Source organism: Heterodontus francisci, chromosome 1, assembly GCF_036365525.1.
Source record: "Heterodontus francisci isolate sHetFra1 chromosome 1, sHetFra1.hap1, whole genome shotgun sequence".
NCBI classification, from domain to species: domain Eukaryota; kingdom Metazoa; phylum Chordata; class Chondrichthyes; order Heterodontiformes; family Heterodontidae; genus Heterodontus; species Heterodontus francisci.
The window spans coordinates 73,328,098-73,340,696 of NC_090371.1; the positions used below are offsets into that span (position 1 = coordinate 73,328,098).

Consider the following 12,599-nt stretch of genomic DNA (forward strand, 5'->3'; position numbering starts at 1 on the left):
AGAACATTATTCAAGAATGAGTCTGAGTCTACGCAACATGTATTGACAGCATAATCGACTATTGATGGTCATCACAGTTAAACACAGCACTGGCCTAAAATTTCAAAAGTGCTCCTCCAGCATAGATCACTGGATAATGAATGTGAATTCAGTGTGAAGGATCACCAAAGTTACTGCAACTTCACTATATTGCGCCATCCATCAAACTATTTAACTATAATGTTTGCTCTACTGTTGAGCTAATTAACCTTGAAGTGGAGAAAAGTCCTATACTGGTGAACAATACTTTGCAACCACGACTCACAAACATATTACAGCGCACTGTCAATCAGCAAACTGTAAACACAGCTTCCTAAAAGCTTAGCAATTCATACAAGTTCAAACAACAGAAACAAGCCATTCAGCCCATCATGTCTGTGCCGGCTCTTTGAACTAGTAATCCAAAACTAATTGCCCTACCACCACCATCTCTCTATAGCCCTGCATCTTCCTCTGCCTCACACATTCACCCAATTTTCCCTTAAAAGCATGGGAGATTGGTTAAGAAGGTAAGAGCCAATGGGATCCAGGGCAATTTGGATCCAAAATTGGCTTAACGGCAGGAGGCAGAGGGTGATGGTCGAGGGTTGTTTTTGCGAGTGGAAGCCTGTGACCAGTGGTGTACTGCAGGGATCGGTGCTAGGACCCTTGCTGTTTGTAGTGAATATAGGAGGTATGATCAGTAAGTTTGCAGATGACATGAAAATTGGTGGTGTCGTAAATAGTGAGGAGGAAAGCCTTAGATTACAGGATGATATAGATGGGCTGGTAAGATGGGCGGAGCTGTGGCAAATGGAATTTAATCCTGAGAAGTATGAGGTGACACGCTTTGAGAGGACTAACAAGGCAAGGGAATATACAATGGATGGTAGGACCCTAGGAAGTACAGAGGGACCTTGGTGTACTCATCCATAGATCACTGAAGGCAGCAGCACAGGTAGATAAGGTGGTTAAGGAAGGCATATGGGATACTTGCCTTTATTAGCCGAGGCATAGAATATAAGAGCAGGGAGGTTATGATGGAGCTGTATAAAATGCTAGTTAGGCCACAGCTGGAGTACTGTGTACAGTTCTGGTCACCATGCTATAGGAAGGATGTGATTGCACTGGAGAGGGTGCAGAGGAGATTCACTAGGATGTTGCTTGGGCTGGAGCATTTCAGCTATGAAGAGAGACTGGATAGGCTAGGGTTGTTTTCCTTAAAGCAGAGAAGGCTGAGGGCGGACCTGATTGAGGTACACAAATTATGTGGGGCATAGATAGGAAGAAACATTTTCCCTTAGCGGAGGGATCAATAACCAGGGGGCATAGATCTAAGGTAAGGGGGAGGTTTAGAGGGGATTTGAGGAAAACAATTTTCACCCAGAGGGTGTTTGGTATCTGGAACACACTACCTGAAGGAGTGGTAGAGGCAGGAACCCTCACAACATTTAAGAAGTATTTAGATGTGCACTTGAAACACCATAGCATACAAGGTTACGGGCCAAGTGCTGGAAAATGGGATTAGAATAGATAGGTGCTTGATGGCCGGCACAGACATGATAGGCCGAAGGGCATGTTTCTGTGCTGTATAACTATGACTCCAATCTTTTCCTCCTCAACCATTCTCTGTGCCAAAGCAATCCATGCTCCAACACACAAAATTTCTGTGTAAAAAAATTTTCCTAACCGCTCTCTCAGCATTCTAAATGACAATTTTAGTTTGATGACCCTTTTTAATTGACTCCCCAACAGGAGTCTTTCCTTTCTCAATCTATCAAAATTCTAGAAACCTCTGTTAGATTTCCTCTGAGCCCTCCTGGCTGTTCCATTTTTTTCAGGAATCCTTCTAAGACCCTTGGGCACTACTAGACATTGTTGGTTTCAATGAGGAGAGAACAGAATTACAATTTAAAAGCTGCAATGTGCACCCCAAGCTTTGTTTTCCTTTTAAAATATTTTATCTCAAACCTGTACCAGGCACCTGGCTGTCCATGCCACGAACCTGTCTACTACCAGTACTTGTCCCCTTCCACTAATTGCCAAAACCCTACTTTTGTACTGTCAGTTAATTTCAAGATTCTATTCCTTACGCCCAAGTCTAAACCACCTATAACAACTTATATTTATATAGCGTATATCGTGTTTATATTTATACTGGGTTTACTTGGACAAACAAAGATAGACTAAGCACCAATCCCTGGGGTACCCCAATTCCAACCCTTCTCCACTGAGCTACAGCCATTTACCCTGACTGTTTCCTGAACATCTATCAATTTTTCATCCATGCTGCATTACCTTTTATGTCATAAGTCTTAATTTTCTCACAATCCTCTGATGAGAAAACTTACTGCATGTTTTCTAAAAATCCATAAATATCGCATCTAAGGCATCGCTTTTATCACTTCTTCAAAACCTCTTAAATTTTTCAAACAGTTTACCTTTAACAAGCCAGTGCCGACTGTCCTTGATTAGCTCATGCATTTCTAAATGCTCACTAACTTTTATCTTGAATTATAGATGCAAAGAGTTTGCAAACTAATGTTAGACTAAGTGGTCTAGAATTACCTGGTTCATTCTTCTCTTCTTTTCTTACACAAGGGTATTACATCAGATACTGTCCATGCTACGGCACAATTTGCATATTCAAGAAAGGCTGAAATGTGGACACAGCCTATGCTATTTCCTCTCTGACTCTTTCCCCAACAGCTGAGGGTACATGCCGTCAGGCCACTGAGAGTTATTCACCTTGAATTCTGCTGATTTTTTCAGAACCAATTCATTTTCTGGAGTCAGTTCTTAACAATTGTTCCGCATCCGCCTCTAGTACACCGCTATTCTTATTTCCACCATAATTCGTTAAAAAAATGCACAATATTTAATCTATCACACCTCCATTCACCACAGTAAGAATCCAAGTGGTTCTATCCTCTCGCTATCTATTCTACTACAATTATAAAAGTCTTTATAATTCCTTTTGCATTATCTACTAACCTTTTTACATTTTCCCTTTTAGCCCTTCTAATCTGCTTTCAACTTCCGACTACATTTTGTATAGTTCTCTTGATTTTATTTATTGTTAGTCCTAGTTTCAGCTATGTTTTTGTTGCTCCATTTATCCAGTTTCCAAGGACTGCAGCAAAAACTTGCAATGATATAGTACTTTCACGTAGTAAAACATCCCAAGGCACTTCACAGGAAGCAAAGACCACATAAGATGATATTAGGGCAGATGACCAAAAGTTTAGTCAATTATAGGTTTTAAGTAGCATCTTAAAGGAGGGAGAGGTAGAGAGAAATAGTGAGGGAATTCCAAAGCTTAGGGCCTAGGCAGCTGAAGGCACAGCCACCAACAGTGGAGCAATGAAAATCAGAGCTGCACAAGAGGCCAGAATTGGAGCGCAGAGATCTCGAGGAGTGTAGGATTGGAGATTACAGAGATAGGGAGGGACAAAGCCCTGGAGGGATTTGAAAATGAGAATGAAAATTTTAATATTGAGGCATTGCCAGACCAGGAGCCAATATAGTTCAGTGAACACAGGGGTAATGGGTGAATGGGACTTAGTGCGAGTTAGGATACAGACAGCAGAGTTCTGGAAGCTCGAGATTATGGAGGGTGCAAGGTGGGATGCCAGCCAGAAGAGCATTGGAATATTCGAGTCGAGAGCACCATTCAACAACATATTTATTTCTAATTATTACTATATCATTGGGCTAACTAATCTTAAATGGAAAAAGTTCTTCAATAAACTATATATTGCAACTGCCACGTATAATAGGCCACTACAATGTGTTTGAGCCAAAAAGCCCCAAGCTCGGTATCTGCCGTGAGGTGCTAACTGATTTCGGCAGGAAGTGGCCACAGTATCCAGGACTAAGATTCCTGATCACTGTCTAGCAACTCCAGCTCAGGAGTGTGCATTTGTCATTGGCTAACAATATAGTTGAACTGACTGCCAGCATTCACTGTTCACATTTGTGAAGAACAAGCAAGATACCAGAGCATGCTGGCATCCCATTGAACCATGCCCAAGTACAAGTCACTGCCTTCAGGAGAGGAGAGAAAATCAGAAAGTGCTGGAAATGCTCAGGTCAGGCAGCATCTGTGGAGAGAGAAGCAGAGTTAACGTTTCCGATCTATTAACATTAGCTCTGCTTCTCTCTCCACAGATGCTACCTGACTTGCTGAGTATTTCCAGCACTTCCTGATTTTATTTCAGATTTCCAGCACCTGCAGTATTTTGCTTTTATTATATATAGGAGAGAAAAATCATATGTTTTTAAACATAGACACAATTCTTCAATCATCACATTTTGTGCTTCAATGTGATAGTGATGGAGGTGCGGTAGGGAAAAGAGGTTTTATTTTTCCATAACAGAAAACATTCAAATATCAAAAGTTTATATAATTCATGGTGCAGTACCTGCATTCTAAGCAGAGTAGAATGAAAGAGATTCTCAGTTTCTTTCAGCTGATTGAGTTCTTCATTAGTTGGTGGCTTGTACAACTCTCTTTTACTTAGTTTAAGAGCTCCTATTACTCCAGCATCTGTTGTTTTATTTTTTTTCATGACATTCATCCTCTTTGCAGATTTTTTATTCTCTTCATTTTCCTCCTCGTCAACACTGTTGTTTTCATCATCTTGAAATTTTCCTAAATCCTTTAAATTAAAGCACAGAAGAATAAAAGTACAGTATAACCAGATACAAATTGTCAAATTAACAAACTATACAGGGAGGGCCAATCTCCATCTCACGAGACATATGCACCTCCCTATTTCTTTAGGTTGATTCTTGACTTAACTGCGTCTGCCTATGTGTTAAATCCTGCGGGACTGCAGCAAAGGAGAGAACAGGAGACAACACTGCTGCTAAATTTCCAGCATTCTACTCGGCCTTATGGCAATTAACAAGGAGAGTGGAGGAGTTACTGCTGTTTACCTTAAGAACATTGTGACATTAAATTTTAAGATAACGTTGGAGAGTCACAGTCCCCCACACGATCGTCTGACAACAATTAAAAGACAGACAGACTTGCATTTATATCGCACATTTCAAACCTCAGGAAGTCCCAAAGCGCCACGGTACTTTTTTAAAATGGTGTAATCGCTGCTGCAATGTCAGAAATGTGGCAGCAAATTAGCACACAGCTAGGATGTTGATTGAGGAACAAATATTGGCCAGGACACTGGGGATAACTCCCCTGCTCTTCTTTGAAATAGTATTATGGGGTCTTTTAACATCCACCTGAGTGGGTAGACTGGGCCTCGGTTTAATGTCTCATCTGAAAAATGACACCTGAAAGTGTAGCAATCCCTCAGTGCTGCATTGGAATGTCAGCTTAGATTTTTGTGCTCAAGTTTCTGGAGTGGCACTTGAGCCCACAACCTGCTGACTCAGACAAGACTGCTACCAACTGAACCATGGCTAACACTTAGGTAGAACTGACAAAGAACAGAGGAAACACCAGAAGCAAGCTTCTCAACAGCTCAGATGGGAGCCCTCCACTGTGCTGGTTCATGTTCCCTTGCGCTGAACAACAATGAACAAATTAATCATATTTCCAAACTACAACTGAATATCACATAGTAAATGGAATGTGATAAATGGAGCAAGGAAAAAGGGAATAAAATAGGGAATAAAAGAATGGAGCAGAAAGAGAATTAAGGTAGGAAGTAAAATGTGATTCAAGAACGAACAAAGTGAGCATAACAAATAGGGATGAGTGAATCCAAGAAGAGGGAATTAAAGCAATAGAGATATATTGATACAGAGGGTGAGTGGAAGAGTGAATGAGAGGTAATTGGAGAAAAGGGATTGAAACATAGGTAAAGGGAATGGGGTAAATAAGGAGCAGCTATAAGAGAGTACAATCCAGCTATCAAGTAAATAGTTGGAAACAAACTATGTCAAAAGAAAGAACTTCCATTTAGATAGTGCCTTTCAATACCGCAAGTCATCAAGTTCTGCTTCAAGGGACAGAGTGTCACTGTGGACTCAAGGTAGCAGAATTTGCTAATTACTTCCAGTGGGGTGTTATTTAGTGTGATTGGGGCAGAGATGCAACTCCTTGTCCCATGACCACGGTTTTCTTGATGCTTATAGACAAGGAAAGCAAGTTACAGGCATGGGAGAAACAGTCCAAGAGTCTTTGTAGTTGAGTTTCCGTATGAGCGACTAAATCAGCATCAGCGTAGAGGAGTTCTCTGATCAGGACGCGATGTGTTTTTGTCTTCGCTTTCAGCCTTGATAGATTGTAGAGCTTGCTGTCTGACCTAGTGTGCAAGTCGACCCCTTTCATATCTGCAGGGAAGGCAAAGGTTAGGAGCAAAGAGAAGATGGTGCCAAACAGAGTGGGGGCGAGGATACACCGCGTTTCACTCCATTCTTCACTCCAAAACTATGAGAAGTGGAGCCATCAAACTGCACACTGCATGTTGTCATGGAAGGTGCAGATGAGACTGAGAAGCTTCGGTGGACAGCCAATTTTCCCCAAAATTTTGTGCAGCCCTGCTCTGCTGACAGTGTCGCAAGCCTTGGTAAGATCTACGAAAGTTAGCTCCCTACATTTCTCTTGTAGCTGGCATATGTCTACAGTAGATCTGGCGGCACGGAAACTGCACTGTACTTCCAGGTACACTCGGCCTGCAAGTAAATGGAGTCTTTTAAGTTTGACCCAAGCAAAGGCCTTCCCCGTGAAGCTAAGGAGTGAGATGCCCCTGTAGTTGTTGCAGTCTCCTCTATCGCCTTTCTTTTTGTATAATGTGATGATTTTGGTGTCACACATCTCCTGTGGAATGGAGCCTACTTTTCAGCAGAGGACAAGGTCATAAAGGTGTGGCAATAGATAGGACTTGCTGCACTTGCGCAGCTTGGCTGGGATTTCGTCCTTACTGGATGCCCTTCTGTTCACTGGGCGGCCTATGGCCTTCTCGAGCTCCACTGATGAAGGGTTCTTCATCTAACTCATCCATGACAGGAAGTAGTGGGAGAGCATCAAGCGCAGACTGGGAGATGGGCGACTCACAGGAGTACAGCTCACAGTAGTGTTCAGCCCAGCGGGACATCTGTTTACTTTTGTCAGTGAGTACTTCACCATCTGCCGACTTCAGGGGAGCAACTTTTGTGATGGCAGAGCCAAGCCTCCTGATCCCTTCGTACAAAGCTCACAGATTTCCTTTGTCACGTGCAGTTTGGATTTCTGGACATTAATTTGAACCAGTGTTTGTTTGTGCAGTATCTCCCTGTCCTTTGTACAGCTGTCTTGGCTACTTTCAGTTTGGGCAGTGCCTTAGCTGTTGAGTTTACATTGTGCAACATGAAGGTTTTGTTTTTTGCATCAATGGCATATCATCTCAGCTGAGTATGGCTCAAATCAGTCATTGTTGCAGAATTCCCCTTACCAAATGATGCTTCTATTGCTTCATAGATGATTGAAGCTTGGAAGTCACTAAGCTAGCATCAGTGCTCCCAGTTAAGGCTTAGTTGGGTAGCAAGTGTTCTAGCGACAGTGCGATGTGCTGGTATTTGGCATCACTGCTTGTGGAAGCGATGTAGATATGTGGCGGACGGTTGCGTTTGCAGCTGTGGAACGTTCGGGTGTGCACCTTCACTCTGCTGCTGATGAGAGTGGTCAGTGTCGCAACCTGTGCTTTGGCAGTGTGGGTGTGAAGAACACTGGGCAGATCATGCCTCCTCGTGATGGCCAGGTCCAACTGGTGCCAACGACCAGAGCTTGGGTGACACCTTGATACCTTGTGTCAACGTCTGCCCTGAAAGAAGGTGTTGGTGATGTAAAGTTCATTCAGGGCACAAAGCTCAAGAAGGAGTTGTCCATTATCGTTTATCTTGCGGACCCCATAATGACCAAGGTACTTTGTCCACGAATCACTGTCTGCCCCAAAATGTGCGCTGAAGTCACGCAGGATGAATAGCCTCTTGCCCTTTGGGATGTTCCTCAGAATGTCACCTAGGGAGTCATCTCTTTATCTGAGACGCTGGTGTTCTGAATTGGTGTTTAGGCGCATATGACGTTGACTGTGCCTCCATCAGATGAAAGCCACAGGGAGATGAGGCAATCCAAGGTTGCTACTGGTGGCTCAATTGACTGTGTCAGCTGGTTGCTCACTACGAAACCTACATCGTGCTCACAGCGATCTTCAGCGCTCTTTCCATGCCAGTGGAAGGTGTATTTAGCCTCTTGAATAGAGCCTGTGTCCGCTAATTTGCTTTCTTGTAGAGCGGCAATGTCGACACCCAGCTTGTGCAGCTCATGGTCAATCAGGTCTGTCTTGTTTACATTAGCTGTGGAATGTGGGTCGTTGTTCATTTCAGGACACACAGTCCTCACATTCCAGCTTCCAAGCCAAGAGGTTACCCTTGTTTGTTTGCTGTGTAACCTAGGCATGGTTTTAGGAGGTACAGACTTGTCTAGCATGACATCCCGTCTCTCTACCTCATACGCCAGTGTCCAGAGGAAAGACAAAAGCCAATATGTCTGGGGCCTATTCAGTTGCAGGAGTAGCTGGAAGGTGCTAACTTGAGGGAAACACCAACTGCCTAATGGAACTCCAGTCCAGATTTTGTTGGGTTTACTCCCTGAGCCATTAGCTCTTGATGTTGTTGCTGTTGTTAATGTTGAAGGCACCGACTGGCAGGGCCCAGATCACAAATATAGGTGTGATCTTGTCCTCCCGGTGTGCGCCTGCTTCATGCCTCCAGATTGCCACTCCATCCAGGTCCATGCACTTCCCATCTCTCTCTCTCTCTCTCTCTCTCGTTGTTCGCTGCTGCTAGTATCTCCAGATGGATCCATCTTTCTCTGACGTCACACTAAGATTTTTTCGAACGCCGGTGGGTTCTGAACCCATGACTGCCCTCACTGGCCTGCCTCTCACTGCTGCTCCTGCTCCTTTTATCCTCCCCACTAGCATCTTCTGCTACCTTGGGTCCACAGTGACAGACAATCTGTCCCTTGATGCAGAGCTCAATACACACATAGGGAAAGCAGCTACCACCTTTGGCTGACTTGCGAAACGTGCATGGAATAACACCAAGGGACCATTAGGACCAAGCGAATGGTTTACAAGGCCTGTGTTCACAGCACCTTGCTGTATGGCGACTTACAGCTACCAGGAAAAGAAGCTCAATAATTTCCACCTTCGCTTTCTGCAGCGCATTATGGCTATATCCTGGCAGGACAAAGTCACGAGTGCTGCAGTCCTCGTAAAGGCAGAGCTCCCCAGTGTGTTGGCACTAATCAAACAGAGGCGGCTTCGGTGATCAGACACATCTGCAGGATGGAAGACGGTCGCATACCCAAGATGAGGTGGCCAGGGCCAGATGACCTGTGGGGCACCCAAAGCTCCACTTCAAGGATGCCTGCAAGTGTGACATGAAGGCCCTAAATAGCAACTATTGCACCTGGGAGTCACTAGCTAGCGAAAGAGAAAAATGGCAACACATCCCATGGACTCGTGTGCACTACCAAGACGAACAGTAGCTACAGCAGCTTGGCAACAGGTGCAAATGTCAGAAACAAAAACTCACAGCGTCACTTGGCAGCTTCACATGCAGCACTTGTGGCAGATCCTGTCTCTCAAGGATTGGCCTTCACATCCATCAGCAAAGGTGCACCAAGAGAAGACAGCCCACCTAAATGGATCGTTTGCTGCACATCCATCATTTCATAGGTGGAAAGATGCCAACAATACCACAAGTGCTTACCAGCAGTGAAGCAATGTAGGACATTTTTACCAATTTGCATTGAGTTGCTGAATCAAAGTCATTGACGTAAACTACAAAAGCACTGGCCTCAATACTGAGTCCTGTGTAGAATGGAGAAATAGGGTGAATATAGATGGCTCAGAGGGGAAGTGAAAAAGCAAATAAGAGAAGCAAAGAGAGAGTATGAACAGAGACTGGCAGCTAACATAAAAAGAAACCCCAAAGTCTTCTATCGGCATATAAATAGTAAAAGGGTGGTAAATGGAGGAGTGGAGCCAATTCAGGACCAAAAAGGAGGCAGGAGGCATAGCTGAGGTATTAAGTGAATACTTTGCGTCTGTCTTTACCAAGGAAGATGATGCTACGCAGTTCACGGTGAAACAGGAGGTAATTAATACATTTGAAGGGTTTAAAATTGATAAGGAGATGGTATTGGATAGGCTGTACTTAAAAATTGGTAAGACAACAGGACCAGATGAGATGCATCCAACGATACTGAAGAAGTGAGTGTGGAAATTGCGGAGGCACTGGCTATAATTTTCCAGTCTTCCTGAGACTCAGGTAGTGCCAGAGGAATGGAGAATTGTAAATGTTACACCCTTGTTGAAAAAAGGGTGTAAAGATTAACCCAGCAACTAAAGGCCAGTCAATTTAACTTCGGTGGTGGGGAAACTTCGTGAAACAATAAATCGGCACCAAATTAATAGTTACTTGTCAAATGCAGGTTAATTAAGGAAAGCTAGTATGGATTTGTTAAGGGAAAATCGTGTTTAACTAATTTGGAGTTTTTGAAGAGCTAACAGAGGGCTGATGAGGGTAATGCTGTTGATGTGGTGTACATGGATTTCCAAAAGGCATGATACAGTGCTGCACAACAGATTTGTGAGCAAAGTTATAGCTCATGGAATAAAAGGGACTTGGGTGTATACATGCATAAGTCATTGAAGGTGGCAGGACAGGTTAAGAGAGTCATTAATAAAGCATACAGTATCCTGGGTTTTATTAACAAGGACATAGAGTACAAGAGCAAAGAGGTTGTGTCCAGTCCCAGGCGCCACACGTTAGGAAAGATGTGAAGACATTAGAGTGAGTGCAGAAAAGATTCACGAGAATGGTTCCAGGGATGAGGAACTTCATTTATGAAGTCTCTTCTGTTTGTTAAACTCCCAGTTTTTTCAGAGATGGCCATCCAGTCACATGGTTCCCTGAAGCCCCTTTTATTTAAATGAGGTCCAAAGTCTAAAACCCAAAAGCTCTCTCAGGTGCTGTTGTCAGTGTTTAACCCCTGGAGGGACATCTCCACTTATGATTGCCTCAGGATGACTTTGAATGTCCCGCTAACAAGGATGATCTGTATAATCTACTCAGTTAGCCATAGCATTTTTCTGGCTGGGCTTCTTGTTAGACTTTTGCCTCCAGTTCGATCTCCTGGTATTTCAGATGCAAATTGCAGTGGCCATCTTGGCTGCTAGCTTTTTTTTAAAGTTAACTGCAACATTTTCTTCATTAAAAATCTAATGTAAGCTTCCAACCAATTAAATTAATATTTCTCATTTGGCATATAGGGTTTTCTTGACACAATATAACCCAACCAGCCAGCACCCAATATTTGTGATACTTCAGCCAATTTCCTATCCCTATCCAAGCATTGTCCTCAATCTCCGCTCACGCTTAATTTGTAACCTTCAGATGGAACTTTATTATCTTTTAGATGATGAGACACACTGACCGTTAAGGTTTATCTGAGCAAGATTCAGCACTCATGGATCCACACATCACTATGACTTTAACAATGAGGACAATTATTGTACATGGGGATAAAGCATCTGAAACTAGCCCACCGAATTCACTCCACAATACTTCAGATCAATAAAATTAGTGCACATACCTGTTGCTCAGCAGCTTGCAGATCAATTTCATGGATTTTTCTCTTCATCTTTCCCGTGTGCTTTAATAAAGTTTAACCCGGTTTTACCGGTAGCAGTTCCTCAGCTTCCACATGTGCTGTCCCCGGTTCCGCTCAGTCTAACCAAGAGCCCTTCCTCCACTCGACCTGATTGGTGCAATGCCTTGCTCACGTGCCACTGTCTCCGAATTCTAAGTGGTTCCGTTCGCTGTCAATCACCGTGCGTCAGCTTCCGTTCGCTGTCAATCACCGTGCGTCAGCTTCCGTTCGCTGTCAATCACCCGACGTCGAACATTTCCCGGGAATTTTCGCAGCGCTTGTGCAGTAACACTGAAGCAAAATACTGCAGATGCTGGAAATACTCGGCAGTTCTGTATCTGATGCCGCTTCGGGTATTTCCAGCATTTTCTGTTTGTATTCCAGCGCTTTACCAGATTGTTCACGACGAATTTATATAATCATTTTCCGCTTTGAATTATTTTGGGAGGGCTTTTAATTTCAGAACTGAAATCAATTGCGCGTATCCATTGTCTCTCGAGATAAGGAGGCCCAAAAGAAGAAGAAGAATTTGTTTTAATCGCGACTGCATATAACATGTCGATTGGCAACTTCTGATCCTGAATTATCAGAAGTGAATGTTTATTACCAATAAGAATGACAGTTTGCTAAACCATGTGAATATTTGAGGCTGTATTTTTAAGCGATGGGCTATATTTAAATTCAAGGCGTGAGTGTCACTTTGCTGATCAGTGACACTTGGCAAGTTTAGCAAAGATGTCTTTCTCTTCTTTCATTATGTATATACAGCTGGCTTAAATAAACTTGAAGAGAAATCACCTTTTGCAAGAATACTATGTCAATTATTCTGTCAGCAGCCATGTTGTAGCCCTACCTCCTGGTCAAGATCTTACCAAATAAACAATAACATTACCTCCAGGGATCGGCTCCC

The 12,599-nt window shown here is 43.3% G+C and overlaps 1 protein-coding gene across 1 annotated transcript in view; it reads right to left on the reverse strand.

The window, feature by feature from the left end:
* Positions 1-12,031, reverse strand: part of nol6 (nucleolar protein 6 (RNA-associated)) — a 152,624-nt gene extending 140,593 nt beyond the window's left edge. The window contains exons 1-2 of the mRNA XM_068031659.1: positions 11,633-12,031; positions 4,443-4,679 (exon numbers count right to left, since the gene is read on the reverse strand). Coding sequence (XP_067887760.1) covers positions 4,443-4,679; positions 11,633-11,680 — 285 coding nt within the window. The 5' untranslated portion in view covers positions 11,681-12,031. The remainder of the gene's footprint in view (positions 1-4,442; positions 4,680-11,632) is intronic.
* Between the last annotated feature and the right edge of the window lie 568 nt (positions 12,032-12,599).